Source organism: Colletotrichum truncatum (assembly GCF_014235925.2).
Source record: "Colletotrichum truncatum strain CMES1059 chromosome Unknown Contig_0007, whole genome shotgun sequence".
NCBI lineage: Eukaryota > Fungi > Ascomycota > Sordariomycetes > Glomerellales > Glomerellaceae > Colletotrichum > Colletotrichum truncatum.
Window position 1 is genome coordinate 2,701,645 of NW_027222404.1, and position 21,135 is coordinate 2,722,779.

Sequence of the window (21,135 nt, forward strand, 5' to 3'; positions counted from 1 at the left end):
CCACCAGAGATTAACGACCCATGCTGGAATCCCTGAAGTGCGATGGGTATATTCGAACCGATGAGGCGGCGTCGTGGGTACTGGGACGGGATTGCGCCTACCCCTTTCCATAATATAGGCTTGGCGATTCTGGACTGGCATTGCCTTTCCGAAGGTGGGGAGGTAAAAAGGTTGGCTTTGGGAGGAATCTGGTGTAAGAGACAGACATATATGTAGAGATAAAGTTCTGCCCAACCGACTACCTTTCTTGCTCTCTCTTCTCCAACAGAACAGTCACTCATCTGTCCACTCATTACTTTTCAGTCATTCTCTACAACTCGACGCCGGCGTCACTTCACTCATTTTTCACCTTTTGTGTGTACATCGCTTCTTACGCCCGGAATCAACTGTCCTTCTTTACAAAACAACCTTTCAAATCCATCAAGATGAAGACCGTCGCTGCTCTTGCTCTTACCGCCTCCATGGCCAACATGGTCGCTGGCCATGCCATCTTCCAGCAACTCTGGGTCAACGGTGAGGACCAGTCCTCCACCTGTGTCCGCATGCCCGCCTCCAACTCCCCCGTCACCGACGTGACCTCCAACGACATGCGCTGCAACGCCGGTGCCGCCAAGGCCGCCAGCACCTGCGGTGTCAAGGCCGGTGACACCATCACCGTCGAGATGCACCAGCACAACGACCGTGACTGCACCAAGGAGGCCATCGGCGGTGCCCACCACGGCCCCGTCATGATCTACCTCAGCTCTGTCGCCGACGCCGCCACCGCCGACGGTTCCAGCTCCTTCTTCAAGGTCTTCGAGTCCGGCTACTTCGAGGGCAACAAGACCTGGGGTAACGACCTCATCAACGAGGGCTGCGGCAAGCAGAACTTCGTCATCCCCTCCGACGTCGCCCCCGGTGACTACCTCCTCCGTGCTGAGACCGTCGCTCTCCACGCCGCCGGCTCTGAGGGTGGTGCTCAGTACTACATGTCTTGCTACCAGCTCAAGATTGAGGGCTCTGGCTCCGCCAAGCCCGAGGGTGTCACTTTCCCTGGTGCCTACAAGGCCACTGACCCTGGTCTGTTGATCAACATCTACAACACCATCGCCAACTAGTAAGTTTACCTGAACCTGTCTGCTCATATCTGTTTTGAGCTTTAAAACTGACTTGATCTCCAGCGTCATCCCCGGCCCTGCCGTCTACGGCTCCGGCTCTTCCGGCTCTGCCCCCGCCGCCCCTGCTTCCTCTGCTCCCGCTGCCGCTCCCGCTTCTTCCGCCCCGGCTGCTGCCCCCTCTGCTCCCGCTGCCACCCCCAGCGCTGCTGCTCCCAGCGCCGCTGCCCCTACCACCCTCGTCACCTCCGCTGCTGCCGCTCCCTCTACCCCCGCCGCTTCCACCTCTGCTGCTGCCGCCACTCCCACCTCCGGCTCCAGCACCGGCTGCAAGCGCCGCCGCGCCCGCAAGGCCCGCCGCTCTGCCCACTACTAAGTGGTTAGCCAGTCCCGGCTCGGTATTTGAAAGGAGATATTCAGGACGTGTATCATTCAGTTACATATTAGAAGTTCACTGTACATAGTATTCCGCGCGTAATTCTGCGACTTACGCCAACTTCGAGTGGCACAAGAATTTACCTTGTTCAAACATTTAGTCTCTTCAGTGATTTGTGAATATCTGATATGTTATGTGTGAACTTGTGTATTTAAACCTTTGTATCCTATGGACTATAAGAGGCGCGTATGTTTGACATTATATATACGGGAAACGCATCGGGTAGACGCCATCTTGCTAATAATTCAACTAATGTTTGAAGAAGAATGGAATGTTTTGAAACAACTCAGTGATAATCAAGTACAAACAACGCAGTAGGAATGTGGTCAATGCCAGTGTTTCATAGTCAATAGATTTTCATATCTAACAGAGCATGAAGGTTCTTAATGTACATTTTACTTCGGCCATATTTGATGATGACTTTGACAACAGCTAGTTAAAGCGTGACAGCTGAATGAAACGTCCAGCAGTCAAAATTTAAAGAAGAAGAACTGTCAAGCAGTCAGTAGCATGTTTCCTTAGTTGACACACCCCTTCAAACTCCAGACGGAGTGTCCTCCTCAAGCAGAACTCATTGTCATCACGTCGAACAGTCGAGGAAACAAAATTTCATCTGGGTGCTTCATATTGACAATGCGTTTACATAATATACAAGCGCTCTAAATTCCAATGCATGCATCGATCATTGTTTCCTCTACATCCACAATCATTTCCGTATCCAACTACACCAGAACCCCTCCTGTTGAAGAAAATTGAAAGCTCAGAGGCAAACGCCACTTAAGTTTTGAAACAAAGAGTCTCAAGTGCTGTAGACAGCAACGTACTTGACCTCCATCCTGGACGTCTCACCGCCGACAGTCTGGGCGTTGGGCGTCTTAGTACCGGCCTTGGCGTCAGGGAATTCACCGCCGATGGCAACGTTGAGGAGCATCATCTTGGGCGTGCGGGCGAGATTGTTCCAAAAGGCCGCATCGCCAATCTCCTGGCCCGTGATGGTCTTGGTCGGCTTGTCGTTGACATACCATATCAGCTTCTCGGTCTTGAAATCGCCGCCACCAGAGCGGTCGACCTCGCACGCAACCTTGACGAACTCGCCGCGGGGGAACTCGGCACTGGAGCTGAGACCGGTCTTCTCGTTACACGGGCCGCCGTCGATTACGCCGCAGTGTGCCGTTTGGAACACGGTGCCAACGCCGTTGGACACCTCGAGCATGTCGATCTCGCCCACGCCCGGCCACGAAGTCACATTCGTCCGGAAGGATGAACCCATGGACCAGAAGGCGGGCCAGATTCCGGATTGCGTGGAAGGGTCTGAAGCCGGGATCATGATGCTCGCCTCCATCCGCATCTTGCCCTTCTCGGGGCATTGGAAGTCCTGCGCCGCGTTGGTTTCGATACGGGACGAAGTCCAAGACTCGCCGTTCTTGATCGGGGTGATCGTCAACGTTCCGCTCGAGGATATGGCAATGTTCTTGGTGTCCTTGGTGTAGGTCTGAATCTCTTGCGTGCCCCAGTTCGCGGCGCCTCCTGGGTAGCTCGTGCCGACGTCAAAGGTCCACTTTGAAGAGTCGGGAAGGGCGCCAGCCTTCTGCGTAGAAAAGTCATCCTGAAAGACAATCTTTTTGAAGCCCGAGGGAAGCGTCGGCGCGCCGCCACCTGTGCTGTTTCCGCCGCTGCCGCCGCTGCCTGGTTTGTTGCTCGCTATGGGTTTAAGAGGCTTCGTACGATCGGCAGGGTTACGGTCGGCAGGGTTACGCGCCGGAGATGCCCAGCCGGCGCTGAAAAGGAGGGGAAGAAGCAACAAAACCTGTTTTGTTGACATGGTGGCCAGCTTCGTCAAGAAGAAAGAGAAAGAAAGCAAAGGGGAAAGAGAGGAAGTCGAGGAGTAGGTATATGCGCTTGCGCTTGGTGTACTTGTGCTCGAATACTGATCTAGAATCCATTCATTCAATGGAGATCATCTCAATGTCTTTATATTCTGTGTCGACCTCATATCAAAGAACTGTTATGCCCCTCGCTTAGAAGACTCGTTCAAGTTTAATTACAATTCTATTCTAAATCTAGATGATTGAACCCTACGAGTGGATTTGACATGGAGGCCGCTATATTCAGCATTCGATTGCACTATAGCTCTGTAGGTTATCCTGCGTTATTTGGAGTCTTAAGACCAAGTCACTGATCAAGTGAACGGCCTTCTACACTAACATTCCATAACCTCCTATCAGACCGGTGACTGAGTGGGTCTGGTGGAGTTTGACGTGAACTACTCCGAGTTTCTGTCATGCCGGCCGGGCTCATCAATAGACCACGGCTCCCGAAAGGACAGTTGCTATTTCTGCCTTCCTGGCCCGCGTTGCTGCGTGTCGGTTGGAGTTGTTTATTGTCAATGACTCGGCACTATCGTTACTCTCCCGCTGTCGTTCATGCGTAAGCGACAGATCCTGGATTGGCTTACCACATGGAACTTATCAGACGGTAATAAGACTATGGGTCCCCCACAGCCACTCTATCAATGCCAAACCAGCAGCATTTATTTCTAACCTTCTACTGGACTGTTTCACCGCCCAAAGTCGCGTTTGTGGTCCATTTCCTGCTTTGTACGCGACAGGCACCGCTCGCGCCAAGCTGATACGTCCCAGGATAGAACTTCCAAATAGCTGACTCACATACCACAATTAACATGTCGCATGCGGTGACCTGGTGAACACAGGTTTGTTTCGGTCGTTTTTCCCGTTTCTTCAGGTCCTCCGTTGACTCCCACAGGGATGAAAGGTTCGCTTGCGGATTTTCGCATGGATTCGACTCGGTTTTTACCGTTGGTCGACACTATACTCAAGACAGGGACGTGTTCTGATACCGTCCTTTTCTAGTAAACCGAACTTTAGCTTGTTCTTGTGGCTATTTTGACCATTTGCCGTGGCTTGCTGCCCCTTTTGTACCTTCTGGAGTTCATCTACCGGCGCTTGGCAACATCATCAGTAGACCTGTGTGCTATGTCTATTTTGGTGGCTGCAAGAGGGATGTTTGGTTTTTTTTATCAATTGTAAGTTGTGGTCGAGACGAAAATATCTTAATCACCAAATTGGCGGCAATATCTGCACGCTGCTCTGTTATCGGTTTTTGGCTACATCAGCTATGGCACTTTATCGGACGGTTGATGAAACCGCGCATTCAGCTATTTTCGTCGTGGAATAATAGGACATTATAAACTTTTGAACTGTTACATTTAGTCTGCTGAAAGCTGACGAATCGGTTTCTGGATACTGTCATGCGGTATCGGCAGTCGAGCTTTTGTAAATGAGAAGCTGAATCTTGGTTTTACATATCTTGATGGTTTGCATATGAGATCCAGCCGACCACGGTTGTTGGCGTCTACGAGGGCTGACCTTGCATTCGGGAATATGCGAACACGAGTAGAGCGAACAGATCGACATGAGAAATTGTCGAAGGGATAAGCTAAATCTGCATCGTTCGGTTTCAGCTATTCGGCCATCGTATCATAGTAATGCCTTCTTCTTCAGGTGACTTTTGCGTTGTGGATATATGTCGTTGCACGTGTACATCTGCTCTGCTCACACTCGACCCATCGAGCTGCACGGCGGTGGAACATCTTCTTGACTACTTTTCAGTGGAACTCAAGCCAATTTGAATCTGGGTTTAATATTGAGGTCACGCATGATGGAAGCTGTTTACCTCTGCATCCTCCAAGCAAGCACTTGACTCCGTGTTGTGGCTTATTTGATGGCTGTTCCGTAAATACTCCAAACCATGTGGCTTCAGATGATCCGATCTTGTTTTTGATCTACTTACCACGCATAACGCGTTATACAACCCAGTCACTGAGATATGCAGACACCTTCATGTCCCAGCCTGCACGCTAATCTATAAACAAGACACAACAGATGAAAGTGTAGCTTGCTCCTTCATTGAAGGAAGCTGCTGTGTCGCAAAACCTATGCGACAATACAAGATAAACTAAGCCGAGCTGTCGTCTAGCCAATATTGCATGTGCGACCACTTGAACCACCGCAACAGAAGACAAGGTTTTCCAGAAAGCAGTTATTATTCAATATCTGTCAGTCGATTTTAGGGAATATTCGATATACTCGAAAAGTGTAACCTAATAGTCGAGTCCAACCGGGTGCTTGAAACTCAGCACCAGCCACGAAACGATGAAGACGAGTACAACTCCTCATTAAGAAGTGGCCCGTTATTGAATGATTGATACATACACAGATCATGGAGAGAAAAAGACCGTATGCCGTGGTTTGTTATGACTCCAAGTTGGTTAAATGCATTGTATTTAGGGTTCAATAACATGCAAGAATGGCGTGTGGTGTAGTTCCCCGCCTCCCAAGGTATTTCCTGAACCTCGAACTATAAGATTCGATCTAAGAGTCTCTATATTCATTCTATATTCTCCCAACAAACCATACTGCAGCGTAATAACATCGTCAATTCCTCGAGGTATCATTTAACCTATCACACAAGGTAGCATCAGATCATCACTCAAGGTATGTCAGGCCACAACTCATTACAACTGCCAATTGGCTAACACAGACAGTTCAGCATACCAACTGGATTACCAGCCAACAAACCTTGAAGAACCAAAATGGTGTTTGCCGAACTTGTTTCAGTACTGGTTTGGTGCATAGGAACCAAGTTGGTAGAGCTAGGTATCAACAAGATTAGGGAAAAGATTAAGGAAAAGAAGAAACAGAAACCGAAACGCGAGGCTGAAAGCAAGAGTCAGCAAGAATGTGAAAGATGTAAGAAAATCGTCTCTAAAGAAATGAAAGCTGCGAAGGAAAAGATGGAACAGGGGAAAGAAGCGTTCAAAGACTGGGTTGGCAAGTTCCTGGAAAGGTTCAAATCGCAGTCCAAACTCCCAAAAATGGACTCTGGCGTGACAGAACAAGTGTGGGAATTGGAAGATGCATGGGTCGATGCCCAGGGTAACTTCACCCTCTGGAAACATGACTGGATTCACGTCACGCCCACGATCAACTTGGAAGAAGAAGAAAAGACTAATGCAACAAACAATGAGGGCGTCCCACAAATCATCGGACGGCAGAAGGGTCCCATAAATACGCCTTTGGAGAGGCGCTACCAGTGTGATCAGGAGAACCGCGCTCCACTGGTGGTGTGTGAGTCTCTGATAGATTATGTGGCACCGCGCAAGTCAGGGCAACTGGCCGAGCTCACACCCCGTCGATACTGCCTGGAGAATAACAACGGCAAATGCTGCATTGGTTGGGAACTTGCAAGTGCACAGCGTGAATTATCCGACTATTTCCAACCAATGGGTGCTCTCAGAGTGGTGATGGAGAGGTGCCGATACAGGACAGAGCTGGTCGCCGGCTGGGGATCCGTTCACGTGCCTAACACCGGCATTTTCGCTCACGAATATCTTCACAGGGGTTAGATCACATTTAAGAAGGCTTGGCTGTATGTTAGTTTCTTTATCTCGGAACTCAAAGGCTTGTTTGTGGAAGGGAAGAGGTGGGGAAAGTAAGGATCATGTAGGGTATCAGGCAGGGACTTTCTGGGGAATCAATGCCTTGGTATGGTCACCTCGAGTTATTCGGTTTGTTCAGTGGTTATGCTGACTCTAAAAGTAAGCAATAATCAAGTCGAAAAGCCTCAAGAATCTGAAAGGGCTGCAAGTCACTGCCTAGCAAGTGCTGAAAATGGCTATTAGTCACGCTATGAAAGACTTCGAATTAGCTGTTACGTGTGTATTTACTTAATTGGTATCGCAGACGGAGGTCAACTTCATCCTACCTAAAGAAAGCGTTTTACTCCTTCCATTAACCCACCTTCATCGTACAAGCCGAATTACATCTCCTTCAGCCTCACATCCAACCACTCTCCGAAGCCCGCAAACATCCCTACACCCTTCCAACCCTGACAGAAACCCCACATGATTTCAACCCTTTCCTTCAAGACCTCCTTATCCCTTGCCTCTTCCCACTTCCCAAACTTGCCCCCCTCAACGACCCCCATCTCCCCAAGCCCATACATGAGCTTCGCCTCGCAAACAGGGCAGAAGTAAGGAGGCTGCCTCGCATCCTCTCCCAGTCCTCCGGTGCCCTGCATAACGCAAGCATAATACACACAATGATCCAGTCCAAAACAATGTCCAAGTTCATGCGCCGCCGTCCTCGCAACCCTCGAGAACCACATGCCACGCTGATCCTTCTTCGTCTTGGGCACGAGGACCTTCTTCGACTCGGAGATGGCCGCTCCCATAGGCGTGCCCGGGGTCTTTTTCAAATCAAGCAGCGAGTTTCCCTCAGAAGCAGCCTTACTTCCACCCGCGCGTTTCCTCTTCTTCCCCTTCCCGTCTTCCTCCTCTGCGTTCCTCTTGCAAAAGTCGTCTATGAAAGCAGCACAATGGGAAGTAGGCCACATGTGCTCAATCTCGACGTCAAACGCAGCGTCCAGGTCAGGTCTGTACCGGAAACTTGACACCAGCGAGATCCTACTACCACCGTACGCCCTCCCGCAGCAGAAATCATCATCCTCGTCCTCGTAGAGGTCGTGCGCGAGGACCATCACGGAAGCATAGGCGCCCTTGGGGAGGATACTCCTGAGGGCATCAAGGAGATCGTTGAGGTTAAGCTGCATCCTCGCAATCTCATCCGGCGAAGGCCTCGCTCGTATGCCCACAGCGATATCAGACCCCATCATGAGACCGACCATGGATGGTTTCTCCTCGCCTTTCTTGCCGTCGTTCCACCTTACGAACTTGAGCGGCGTGGGCAGCTTCTTCACCGGGAGCGGATGATAAAAAGCGCCGAGGTACGCCATCAAATCTCCCACATCGGGATGTTCCAACCTGGGGAACTCCTTGCGGTCCACGAACTCGTCAATGTCCGGCTCAGCCCACTCCCTCATGAACCCCGCGGACTCGTCTATGCCGGGCAAGTCCACGACGTACAACGTCTTTCTCTCGGGCGTGATTGGATTCCGGTAGCCCCCGTTCACCCAGGACCGCAGGCTCTGCGGCGGGTATTTCGGGTTCATAGCAAGTTCGTCGCCGGGGAGGACGAGCGGGCCGGGAAAGGTGGATACATCCGGAGCGGAGCCCCCGGCCTCGGTAGCCCTCCCTGAGCGCGTCGTCGCGGCTGCTCTCTTGTCGGCGGGTATCCATTCGAAGCCAACTACGTTGCGGCCGTGATCCGACACGTCGACGCAGAGCTTTTGGTGTGCGCAGACTTTTTTCCTGGGAGCCATGGCGAGAAAACAACAAGGCAGGTCGACGTCGATTTCACAGCTGGCATGGAAGACGGATTTGTGCCACTTCCTTTTTTTTTTTGTGATTGATATTTTAGACTGTCGTATCTCGAAACAAGTCACAAACGAACGACTCCCCCTTCACTCATCTCCTCGTTGATGAATTTGCCCTCTTGTTTGAATCAGGACTAGCACACAGAAAAAAACCCCGCTTTGCGCGCTGCTGCCTACGATGGACGCTGGATGCTGTGTTTGAGCCGCTACTACTATTTCAGCCTTACACGGGAACCAATAAATCCCGTCAGCACCAACGACCTCCTTCACCATCATCATGGAGACTAAGGGAATCCCAACACAGCCTTGTCACTAGGCTGACTCGAACGACGTGCGGTCCATGCCCAGGAGCGCACCCGTCTCTAGACCGCGCTCGACAGCCCGCTACAGGCGATAATCCTCCGACTTCTGCCGTCGTACGTCAGTCGACAACAAAAGCATTGACGGGAGGGGGCCGCTCGGGAAGCCTCTTGCATCACTCCACCCCGAGCATCAAATCCCGCGCCATGTCGTTCGGTCACCAAGCCGAGATTCACCTCGGCCCATGTGCGGAATACGCACCGCAGAGGAGAGAGAGAAAGAGGGAGAGACCCTTATCATCCTTCCGTCATGCAGCCCGGCTGAACCTGACGCCGTCAAAACGTGCACTCCCGCTCGGCCAGGTCTGGCCCAGCGAGAGAAAGACAGAGAGGGACACACAGAGAGAGAGAGAGTTAGGAAACAACCTGCACTTCGCCACCGCCTCACCTGCATTCTGCGTGAGACTTCCCGCTCGCGCTTGCGCATAAGCAAAGTCCGTTAAGGCCTCCTTCGGAATGTTTCTATGCGCCGCGGCACCTGCGTCCCGCATCCGCGCGGCCCAGCGGCGGCCCAACGGGATGGGGACGTGACATGACCGGTTGGCATCGTGCGATGATCATCTCAGAGAAACGTATACTTCACGCCTTCCACCGACGAAGCCTCAACAACGGCGTCAGGGAAAAAAAAACATACCAACCCAAGTCTTACTCCTCGCGTCAACGCTTTTTTTCCCACCCGCTGTTCCCCGGGTGTCTCCGACGTGCGCCCCGGCCCTCCCGCAACCATAATCCGATGACCGACGAATGGGGTGACGCCACACAAGCAGACACGGCTCAACGGCCGACGTGGTCTAAGCAGAGTATGAAAGTAGGTTATTTCATCATGCCTCGTCACATTTCACAAGCGCGCCCATATCCAACCTCTCGAAAGTTGAGCGCCGCGAAAAGTATCAACGTCGCAAGACTTCGTAAAATAAAACAAACCCAGTAACATCAGAAAAAACAGCAATCCACATCCCGCGTGGAAAGGCAAGGTTCGCATGTGAAACCAGTACGTCCGATCCCCGGGACTCCACCTCCGTGAACCGCGGGCGCATCTGAGCGTCTGCTTCCCATACACGCCCCCCCTCCCTACCCCTCCTTCTCCTGCGAACTGGTAGAAAAGAGATGAACCACTCCAATGGAGAAACAGACGACTAGCAAACTAGAAACTCGTGTCCTCGTCCCAAGATGCGGGCGGTAACTGCTAAGGTTCGACTTTGCAGGGTCTGCTCGCCGCCTCGTTGCGAAGCCCTTACATCTGTGATGAGAATCACGGCAGGGCACACACGTGGTCCAATGGATCCCTCTCCACTTCACGACATTTGTGATGGATAGCAAGCAGCATGTGAAAGATGTCGAGTAGTTATCACCTCGGCAAGCTGTGCGCTGGCTTGACGTTGGGCATTCTCTTTTCCGCGTCCGCGACCGCGGCCTGCGAGGCCGACAGAGTTGAATGCGCGCCCGGTCGCATGTCCATGGGGGTGAAAGCGCCCTCCCGAGACCAACGAACCCACACTCTCGATATATCAAGATTTCAGTGGCGTACATTTGGGTTTCCGTCTCGTCGGTCTACAATATCATTCCCAGGGCTAACAAGTGAGCCCAGCACCCCGCGGGGCCATCCCCATCAATGCGCCTTCATCCCGAGATCGATCCTGGGGTCTGGTATGTGTCTCGCAGCAAAAACGAAAAGCACACCATCGCCTAGTAACATCATTTATCGCGGGTTGACGGGCGATCTTGGTCTTAAATTTTGTGGCGCCGGGCCCTTGCATCTCTTCTATCTCCTCCCTCGCAACTCGTGGCATCTTTGCTTAGCGCCACGAGGCTTTCCGCGAGAAAAAATAGCTGAAGAGAACGTGTGCCACCCGTGGGGGGGAAAGAGCCACACATTTCTCTTCCTCTCCCTCGTTGATAAACACGAAGACAGTGTAGACCAATGGAAGGGTTCTTGTAGTCTAGCGTTGACTTTGATTTAGCAGCACAATATCAATAGTATGAATTGGCGCAAGTCAAGCCTCTCCACGGGATACCAAATCGACCATGAAGAAAACCGATTTCTTCGATGCCGAGAGGGATGAGAATGCAATTTCCAAACGACTACTTTCAGCCGGAAATCCCAAACTCCAATGCAGGGAGTTTCAGGAACTGTTTGGCGGCTCGCAAAATTCACCTTTGCAATTCAAAAATCTATTTGCGATTATACTGCAGCCTGTTTCCCTCTCTGGCGGAACTGCCGTGCGCAGTAAGAAGATAGTGATGTAAGCGTGAGTGTGCTAGTCCCACGAACGCCTCAACCCATCGTGCGGCAGCGAGTACGTATAATCGCCCTCAGATGCTAGGCCGCACCATCGTGGGTGGCTTTGTCGCAGGTGAATATGGCATGGCAACCGGGGGCGACCTTATCAACAAAAAACGCACAGCCAACGCGCCAAGAGCATGATGAAGTCCGCCGTTCCGGTCCTGGGGGGAGTGTAGTCTAAGCAGATCTGCAACGTCGGTCTTGTATTGCCAAAGCATAGGACCACCAACGCTAGAAGACTGGAAGTTTCGTTCGTGTCCGTAACAAAGACCGAAGAGCGAGAGCGTGAGGACGTGGCCAAAAGAACGAATGGAGGCGACCTTACCTTATCCGGGAATATCGAACAAAGAACACACAACAGATCTCAACCCGTCTGTAACGGCTGAGGTTTTGCGACCCAACGCCATCTTTCTCTCCCCTCATGGCGGCCACTTTCTTCCTGGTCCAAGATAGCATCGTCTTGTTGCCACCTGAGCCATTAACCTCGGGCATTGTCGGTACCTTTTTTTTTTTTTTTTTTGCCCCATCCTTCCTTTACATGTTCCGGTTGAGAATGGAATTCCGAGGGTGGCTTGCCGCTTGACGATGGACTGATGTTGTCATATGCAGACTTTTCCCCTCCAGGGTCGGTCAACTACTAAAAGTACCCAGCAACCCTATGAAAATTTTCTTGTCCGAAGTCGAGACCGGTCCGAAGGCGATGCAGCTCCCGGCCAAAGGCCCATGTCATTCACCGGGCAGAGGGTCCTGTCAGGATCTCGTCAGAGTCGTCGCTACTTTTAACGCGCCCGGCATCACTGGGCATGGGGGGTGAAGAGGGGGCATCTGCTACTTCACATTACATGCGAGTAAGCAGCACTCGCGGCTGCCGGGTAGTCAGTAAAATGGCCCGCGATGCAACAGTATCTCCAGAACTTGTACCCGGGCCCTACGCAAGAAGCCTTCACCAAGGCTTTCCGCTGAAGTAAGACGCGGGCCAGCATGCAGGTGTTCCCTAATCACACACTCCCTGCCTCCTCTTTCCCGTCTTCCATGCATTTGCCATTCGGGCCTGGCGAATGGGCTGCTCTCCCATACCTCCCTCAGAGGACGGCTAATGCAAGGGACGCAAATAGACAAAAATAAAAAACCTCATCAGTAGCAGTCGGACATGAACACCTATACTCAACAAGTTGGAAGGCGTGCGACCCTGCACACCATCTTTTGGGCGTGGATCCTGCGCCAGTCAGACGTGAATTGGAACCGCAATCGCTCGCGCAGAGCCCGGAATGGATGTGTTATCCTTGTGAACTCGGCCTGGTTTTGGGGGCACTCGCCTGGAACTTTTGCTCTTGTGTGTCTACACGGCAGAAGTGTTCCGGGGCAAACCCAATTGGCCACTATATAGGTCGGCGAACTATCGATTCCAGTGACGAAAGCTTTTACGCCGGTCAGTGATGCCGGTTCTTGGTCGCCAGAAACCAGGTCATGTAAACTAACATGTGCACAATGGTGGAGTGACTTGCTGACCCGAACAAGAAAGCTCCCTTAATGATCACATCTCAACAGATCGTACGGTTCCCCGATAGTGCCAGATCTGGTTGGTCGCTAAATGCATGCTCCGTCTTCCTTCATTATTGTGGTTGACCGGCGCCGGCTGTTAACGGGAAGACATGTCGAGATGCCTGCCCTGATGCACTAGGGGAAGGATTTGCATCCCCACTTCATATTCCACCGACCGGCCCAGATGAAGTGATTTGAGACCAAAGCATTCGATATACTACGGCACAGCAGCGAGAAATTTTCTTTGCTGCTGGGGCTCGTTCGCAACGAACGCCCCAAAAAGAACATTGATTGATAACACGGACGTCTAACAAAATTTGTCAAATGCCGGGATTTTGACCGGGAATCACTCTCTGCAGCGTCAGTGTGTAAGGCAGTCGAACGTGTCAGCCCAGGGGTTTCTCGTCATGCAATAATGTTGAGACATGTGGCCCCAGATGCCGGCGTCATATCAGGCTGCAGTGAAGATCAACTGTGATTAGTAGGAAATTGCACAAAGCCACGATGCTGACCGTGGTATGCGCAGCCGCGTGATGGTTCGGTAAGAAAAGAAACGACGCAGACAAGTTGACGACAGAGCGGCCCTCAGCTCCATTACAACTTGATTACCAAGCCAGCTAACTGCCCATAGCACCTGTTGGGCCGGTCAGGCATGCCAAATGGCTACATATTAATTCCGGAGCAAAACGCATCGGTTAAAGTTCACGGCATTTTGCGCCGCCTGTCCCGTTTTCCAAGCCGGTGCGTACTGGCCATGTCCTGTAGTTATTGGGGCCTCAACGGACGATGGAAAAACATGTAAACCGACGACGCGTACAGAGCCAGTATAGTGAGGCGTGAAGCAATCTATGGAGTCAACTTCTATGAGTTGGCTGTGCCATATGGCGTAACCAGTCGGGCAAAGAAGAAATGGCAGAGCGAATGGAAATCCGGGGAAACAGATACTGTTCAGCAAGTACCAGTCGCTTCAGCAAAGGACATGTCCTGGTTCAAGTCAAAGTGGGCAGCACTCAACACACGTGGAAGAGGGCAAGCCGCCAGCACAAAAAGCCATTGAAGGTGTGGTTTAGGTCATGCTTTGTCTTTCAATCGTCCGCCACTGTTGCCCACACAGCGTAAGCCCTGGCTTTGTTGAGCCCACGAGGATGACAATAACGCAATGGACAAAGTGGGATACACCAACGCACGGCAGGCTGCCGCTCAAGGAAAAGCCTGTGTTTCGACCTTCTCTTTGATGACGGTATCCGGGGGAGAGATTCTGCATATGGCTAAGTGCCGGAGTGCCAGCTCGACACTCCACGTTGTCGAATAATGGTCGTGGCACAGAACACCCTGAAGCGAGCGATGTGACGGTGATGCCGTCACGATGGTGAGCTAGTCTGCCAAGTTGCGTCTCACTCGTCTTGCAGCCCCAGCAATAAACGCTTTCGCAGCCATCTATATTGATGGCATCGTTTCAGGAACAGGAAGTGATCGACAGAGACAAAGTTAGCTTTGACCTGCCGAACTTGTATCTAATTGGGTCGCTATGGACGAGAGAGAGAAAGAATGGAAGAACATTCAATGACAGCAAACATGGCCTGTCCATGTCGTGGCTTACACTACGTAGATGGGGGGCCGGGGGCCACAGGACAGGGACGGGCCATTGCTGAAGCCATGTTGGCCCCAGTGGCTTGTGTCATTCGTCGACGATTGATTCCAAGCCGGCGGGCTACGAACCCCATAAGAGCTTTCATTGGGCATCAGCGCCAGCGAAAGAGTCATTCTGGCTCCATTTCGTTTGTCAGCCTCAAAAGCGGCGCATCGCTTACTGAAGCAATGGTAGTATCGGCGCTTCGTTGACGGTGCCACAAGGAAGCTGGCGCCCATTGATTCTTGTGGTGGCGATTAGAAGGGCCTTGGAACACACCGCAGCGGCGGTTCAGTAAGGCTGTGTGGCGCCGTAAGGGCTGGGCAAGATCAAGCTTGGCGGGTGAAGCGGTAGCGCTGAGGGAGGGGAGTTCCATCCTAATGCTGTTGATTCATAGGCAGCCTGGCAGAGACCTGCCGAAATCGCAGCAACTGACCAAGCCAGGTCGAAGCGCTGTGTGGGCGTCTCGCCCAGCGCGATGATTCATAGCAGGAGGGGCAATCGGACGATTCCCCGGCACATTTTCTTTTTGAGAGAGAAATTGGAGAAAGAGCCTCAATTGGTGAGCAACGGCGAACAAATGGAGTAGTGATAGACACTACTGGAGAAAGAATGGAGCTGATACCGAACAGAAGGAAAAATTCTGTGCGAGTGCCGGTGCTAGTGTTGAGTGGTAAGCCCTGAGTGCCAGCCGGGGGCCGCTGGTGTCAACTGGAGTCCAGCGGTCGATATGGAAGTTGTGGGTTCAGATGACGCAACCAAAGGATCCTTAGTCATTGGGCTGAATAGGACACGCAGGGCCCTTCAGAAAAGCTCGCTGTCGTGTACGATTCAAGGTCAAGAAATCGCTGAAGGTACGGGCACAAATTAACACGAGCAAGGCAGTGAAGACACAGCCCCCCTCGTGATCAGCAACCAAGTGCCAGATCTTCCCCCCACAGTGCGTCTCAAGATGGCGCGTATAATGTTTTCGTTTGCTGGTGGTCTGTTATGACAACCGGCTTGAAAACAAACAGTGACCAGATAGAAGACAGTGGCCGTGTTTGTTGTGATGCACTGACCTAAAGTTGACAGTAAACTTCCTCCCCACCTCGGTGGTGGGCACTAGTGTACTGGAACTGGAAGCCGGATGAATGGGCCACGTTCTCTTCCCGGTAGCTCAGCAAAGTCTCGGGGTGACAGCTCTGCTTTGGCCTCCAATCCCGAGTACGGGACCAGGATTTTCCCAGGAAGCGCAGGCGTTATCATCCCGGGACACAAAAGAAGCATGTTATTTGTCAATTGTAACCGACCCTTCTGACGGTTGGTGGCTGACCGGGCTCACCTTGATTAGGCCGAAAATCGTCATTCCGCGGTAGACTGCCATCACTAGGGACAGCATGGCCTGGCTGCGTTCTCATCGAGATCCCACTGATTGCTCAGCCCATCCGTCGATCAGCTCCATATCCGTAAGCTCTCTGTAAACGACTGCCCTGTTCAACAGATGGTCCAGGCTTCCTCGAAGCTTGGGCATATGATCGGAGGGTGTTCCAAGGATCAACATCCACTCCGATTCGGGGGTTGAGCTCTGCAAAAGAATGCAGTATGCATGCCATGGCACATGCAAAGGTCGGTCTTTTTATTATGCCATGGTGCATTTGATCAACAAAACACCTTTTTGGTGTCAACGTCTTTCCTCCGAGCACCGGTTGTCAGATGCCAGAAATGCGACCCGAAAGTGCTCATTGTATGCTTCCATTCCATTCCATCGGCTCCTATCCACTAGAACCGGCAGCTATTCCCGAGCAGGAAGGAGGCGTCCATACCCTGCTCTTTGCGCCACCGTTGCCCACGAAGCTGGAATAAAGGCCGCTATAACATGAGCGGAAAGGCTTTGAACGGGAGAAAATAATAAAAAGAAAAAAAAAAAGATACAAGATCACTGGGGGACTCACAGTCCGCAAAGGGAACCTGGGGCCGCTGGAGCATTTGCTGGTGAAGTAAAATGGGGTTCCGAAAAGAGACTATCAGCAAGTCACCTTACAGGATCAAGGTCTGACAGTAGTCAACTCCCCCAGCCAACCTCTTCCTTTTTCCTTTGCGGGGCTTGCTTCCAAGGCCGACGCGCCCGGTTAAAACAAGAAAAAAAGACTGATACCCAAACGGCGGATGTCATGGGGTTTTCAAAGTTGCCGCTGCCACAGTTGCAGTAGAGTCTGAATTTTACCCAATATGCATAGCCAACATGATCCAGTTCGTCGCTCACTGTTGCGACCCTAAGATGAGTGCCCCTTTTTCGCAGCAACTCGCTGTAAGTGATCCCAGCAGGGTGCTGCCATCAACCTGTGGAGTTCTCAATTGGCGAGTCGCCGGCTTTTCCTATTGGCCGGGGAAGAAGCCAGACCCTGGCAACGGTGGGCTCAAAACCCAAGCAGCCGGTGGGAAAAGCGACCGAAAACCTGGGATTCAATGATGAAGAGTCCAGAGCAAGTCCAGATGGGTACAATGGGTTAGCAACCCCTAATGTTGTATCCGCTTCTTGAGAGACCAGTGCCCACGGCTTGCACACATGGCTGGTCGGGGCAAACTGTGGCAGTATCCAACAGCCTGAAAATATCATTTCGCCCCCAAGTCAAACAACTGCTCTGTAACTCCAACCGGTAGTAGGATGGACTTTGGATGACCACAGAGGAAAAGCAGACGCTGCCTCTCAGTGCAGCAGCCCCTTCCTTGCTGGATTGGTTCGTCGGATGGCATGGCATTGAGTTTGGTCGACCCTCCCATTCAGTCCGCAGGGAGTCCCAAGCGAGTGACAGTTTGTTCGCTGTGGTCTTTGAGTCCACAAACAAAGTCACACAGTCTGATCAGGCCCAAGCGCATCTTGTGGAGTGAAAGCAGTGGACTTTGTTGAATCCGTCATCGGCAGTAGAGCAAGCTCGTAATGGCTGAATCATGATGCATAAAAATATACACGTCGTATCCAGTTAAGTTGTGCAGATCCATTAAGCGGCCACAGAGACGACCCTTCACCTCCACCAGGCTCTTGGAGCACCGTCCCAGAATCGGCAGAGCCAGGTCCGTTCAGTGGAGAGCAGAACAGCCCAGAACACTGCGTGACCCAGCATCCTCTGTTAGTGCAGCTTGCGGTTCTTGGGTTGGATACGTACCTCAGTCGGTCTACGGCGCATTGCCCAAGCTATTGACGGGGTGGGGTTCTGGGAGGAGCTCGTTGTTGGTCTTGTTGTCAGTGGCTGGCGACCCGCGAACGTCTTTCCAAAAACCCTGCCCGCCACGGCCCACGGGTATCGCAATCCGGGCAGGGATTAGACACAGAGAGGAGGGGAGAAAAAAAAAAAAACGAAAAGGGAGGGGAAACACGCTTGGCCGCTTCTGTGGCCCTGGTCATAGCAGCAGAAAAATGGACTGGACCTAGGCCTGGCATCCCGGTCTACCTTGGGTGCAAGGGGAGAGACAGAGAGGAGCTGGCCGAGCTGTGATCCCTGGACTCGCATAAGAAAACGAAACGGATTTCGGGTTAGTGTTTATGGAGAAAGATGAGGCAGTGCGAAGCAGCAGGGCGGGGAGGAACAATTGCAACGATGACGATAAAATGCGGTTCAAACGGTTATTTGTGAAGCTGTTAAAGTATCCGTGTGTGATGGTGAGTTGAGTTTGTGGTGGAGAAGATCCGGGAGCAAGAAACACAAGGAAGCGGAGACGGGAGGAAAGGGTGAAAAGAAGGAAGGCACGTAGGAAGGTATGATTTGGCAGGAGAGAGCTACGTATGGAGTATCCGTATACTGGGTACCAAGCAAGATACCTCAGGCAAGGTGAGATGGGGGTTGAGGCTCCTCATGCTTGCCTGCCTGCGTTCCTTTTGGCAAGGGAAAGAACCTGCGCCGACCGCCGGGTCTACCTGCCTCCTCAGTTCGGACCGGTGTACGGATACACACCTCAGGTTAGCTACTACTGTAGTAGGACGAAGAGCATACTGATGGAAAGAAAGAGGAGAAGGAAAATGGGGGAAGAAGCCCTGGACCCTGCCCCGCTTCCACTATGGCCATGGTTGTGGTACAGGATACCGCCTGCACCTGCACCTGCCTGCTTTCCCTTCTTACTGTCTTCTGCACACTTCACCTTCCGCAGCCAATCGCGGACCCTGCTCCGCTCCGTTGCAGCTGCGTCAGCGTCAGCACTGCCGTTGTTGGAAATTGGGAAACCGCCTACTCTGTATTGTTTGACAGAGAAACAGGCGGTTGGATGATGCAAGTCCGAATTGGGGGAAGGCCTTCCGGCCGCAACATGTCTAAGAAGCAATGCTGGTGGCATCATCCTGCTTCTTCCTTCCTGCCTCCTGCTCATTGATGTCGATGACGGCGCTGCTGCCATGAGAGAGTGCATAACCTCTTCACGACGCAGCATGTGCAAAGCATTACAGCAACAATTCGCCGACGCGTTCCTTCGTCGCCTATGCTACCACGCGTTGAAAGATAACAGGGTACAGGTTCCTAGCCAGCTAGTCCGATTAGCCCAATGAGCCCGTTAGCTGCGCGAACCGCGTCCCGTCTGTGCTGTTGCTAGAGCAGTGACGCACACCAGCAGTTTGCGAATCGCCTCGCTCTTGTCGCAGAGTCAGGTTGACACTTTTATTATCCCGTAGCCTGGGCCGACTTGGCCTTGGCGGGTTTAAGAAAAAAAAAATTAAAAAAAAAAAAATTAAAAAATCGTAGCATGTGTGCCTGCAGTCTCGCGCCCCCGCTGGCCCGGTGTCTTAAAAATCGGAGTCGGGGTTAGCAAGCCGGAAAGACAAGACAACGGCCTTGTGGCCCACATGAAAGTCGTTTGCTCTCAGTGTTTAGCGTCTCTGGTTTTCTGCGTCTCCATAGCAAAGAACAAGAAGTACGTACCATAGGTTGGTTTTACTGCCCATCGTCACCCACATTATCCGTATTGTAGTCGCCAGCCCACATGCATTTTCCTAGAAAGCTGCTGGACACAGACAAGGGAATGTGGCTTCGGCACAGCGTTCAACGCAAACCCTGAACGGCTTGGGCCCTCTTTCTTTTCGGCAGAGACCCAACTGGAGCGGCTCAGAGGGGAACAAAAATAAAGATAAAAAACCAAGCAGAAAGACTCAGAGACCGACGGTCCGTCACAGAGAGAGACATGGGAGGGGACCTCCTCCACTCTCCTCCGCACTGCGCCCACGCTTGGTCGGCGGCACCCACGGACTAGAAGGAAGGGTTTAAGCTGTCTTGGGCCTAGAATGATTGTCGGGCAAGCTTGTTCTAGACAAGAAAGAGAAAGGGACCAAATGTTTCTTTTTCTCACTTTTGCTTCTGAGACAAGCCAAGCGTGGTTGTGAGGCAGAGACGAGTTCTCGACGGGGGAAGAACAAAGGAAATTCGATACAATGCCTCACAAAAAAGATGAAAAGAGGCTTGCACCAACACATGTTTCTCTGCTTCCCGTGACCACATATTCTGAGTTCTTTGGGAACCGACGGATAACATGGACAAAAGAGAAAGACGGTGACGACGTGACTTGAGAATGACATTGTTCAACCATCAAGGAAGTGTTGCAAGTTGAGCTTGAGCTGGATGACTCCCTTGTCTTCGTCCTCGTCCTGTACCTTTGGCCTCCGCTCAGGTCCACTACCATCTAACTCAACCTTGTCCTTTGCCCTTGCTTTCTAGCTTTTGTCCTCGTTACCGTGTATTCTACTACGTATGTAGTAGACTTTGGGGACTAGGGTACGAGACATTAAGATTTTGCTGGTCTGGTTGAGCAATGGCGTCAGGGAAGCAAAAGGTGTAGGTACCTCTGGACTTACTACCTACCAGACAGACATCATCCCAGTCGCTACTTCCTGCTTTTGTGTTTTTACCTCATTGTGCTTGTACCCATGTACCTTCCCGTTTTTTTATGAGCCAGAAGGAAGGAGGGGGCCAGGAGAGCTCAATAGGTGAAGAACGGCAGCAAGGTACGTACCTTTATCATGTATTTTGTTTTTTCCACTCAACTGGAAGCTGCACAAAGAATTCTTCTACCTTTCCTGATCTGATCTGACTTGGTCCGGCCTGGTCTTGACCTGCCTCCCGCCCTTTCTTCCTTACCAGTTCGTCGCACTACCCTCTTGCTGCCGCTGCTTCAATGGGGGCTGCATGGGCTGTGTACCCTTCCGCCTTCTTCCTTCCCATCCCCCCCAAAGGTTTAGCTCTTTTAGGTTGGGTTGGGTTTTTTAGCAAGGTTTCCCACCAAGCCTTTCCTTTCCATCCTAGCTCCCGGTCAATATCCACGCCCCCCGGCCCTCCACCATCTACCATCTACCCCCCCTTGGCCACTACCTCTTTTACCCACGCAGTTCGCTCGGTGTCTTTCCACATCCGCCATCCTGAACCCGCCCGCACACCCCATCGTCTCTTGCCCACACCCTTGCCCACCTACAATACCCTACCTGCCTTTTTACACCCCGTCCGTCCATACATTTTTCTCGCCCGCCCTCCTTGTACTGCAAA

General features: G+C 52.0%; 4 protein-coding genes across 4 annotated transcripts; 2 read left to right on the top strand and 2 right to left on the bottom strand.

Annotated features, from left to right (window-relative positions):
• Positions 1 to 425: 425 nt before the first annotated feature.
• On the top strand, positions 426 to 1,470 carry CTRU02_211149 (glycosyl hydrolase family 61; the record flags this gene model as incomplete). The annotated part of the gene is made up of 2 exons (XM_036720174.1): positions 426 to 1,096; positions 1,161 to 1,470. The coding sequence occupies 2 exons, from the start codon at positions 426 to 428 to the stop codon at positions 1,468 to 1,470; spliced, it is 981 nt and encodes a 326-aa protein (XP_036587917.1).
• An 859-nt stretch (positions 1,471 to 2,329) lies between these two features.
• Positions 2,330 to 3,352, bottom strand: CTRU02_211150 (carbohydrate binding family 6; the record flags this gene model as incomplete). The annotated part of the gene is made up of 1 exon (XM_036720175.1): positions 2,330 to 3,352. The coding sequence occupies one exon, from the start codon at positions 3,350 to 3,352 to the stop codon at positions 2,330 to 2,332; it is 1,023 nt and encodes a 340-aa protein (XP_036587918.1).
• A 3,072-nt stretch (positions 3,353 to 6,424) lies between these two features.
• Positions 6,425 to 6,955, top strand: CTRU02_211151 (uncharacterized protein; the record flags this gene model as incomplete). Its single annotated transcript, XM_036720176.1, has 1 exon — positions 6,425 to 6,955. One exon carries the CDS (start codon positions 6,425 to 6,427, stop codon positions 6,953 to 6,955), a length of 531 nt encoding a protein of 176 aa, XP_036587919.1.
• Positions 6,956 to 7,368: 413 nt separating this feature from the next.
• CTRU02_211152 (Archaemetzincin-2) lies at positions 7,369 to 8,769 on the bottom strand (the record flags this gene model as incomplete). Its single annotated transcript, XM_036720177.1, has 1 exon — positions 7,369 to 8,769. The coding sequence occupies one exon, from the start codon at positions 8,767 to 8,769 to the stop codon at positions 7,369 to 7,371; it is 1,401 nt and encodes a 466-aa protein (XP_036587920.1).
• Positions 8,770 to 21,135: the final 12,366 nt, after the last annotated feature.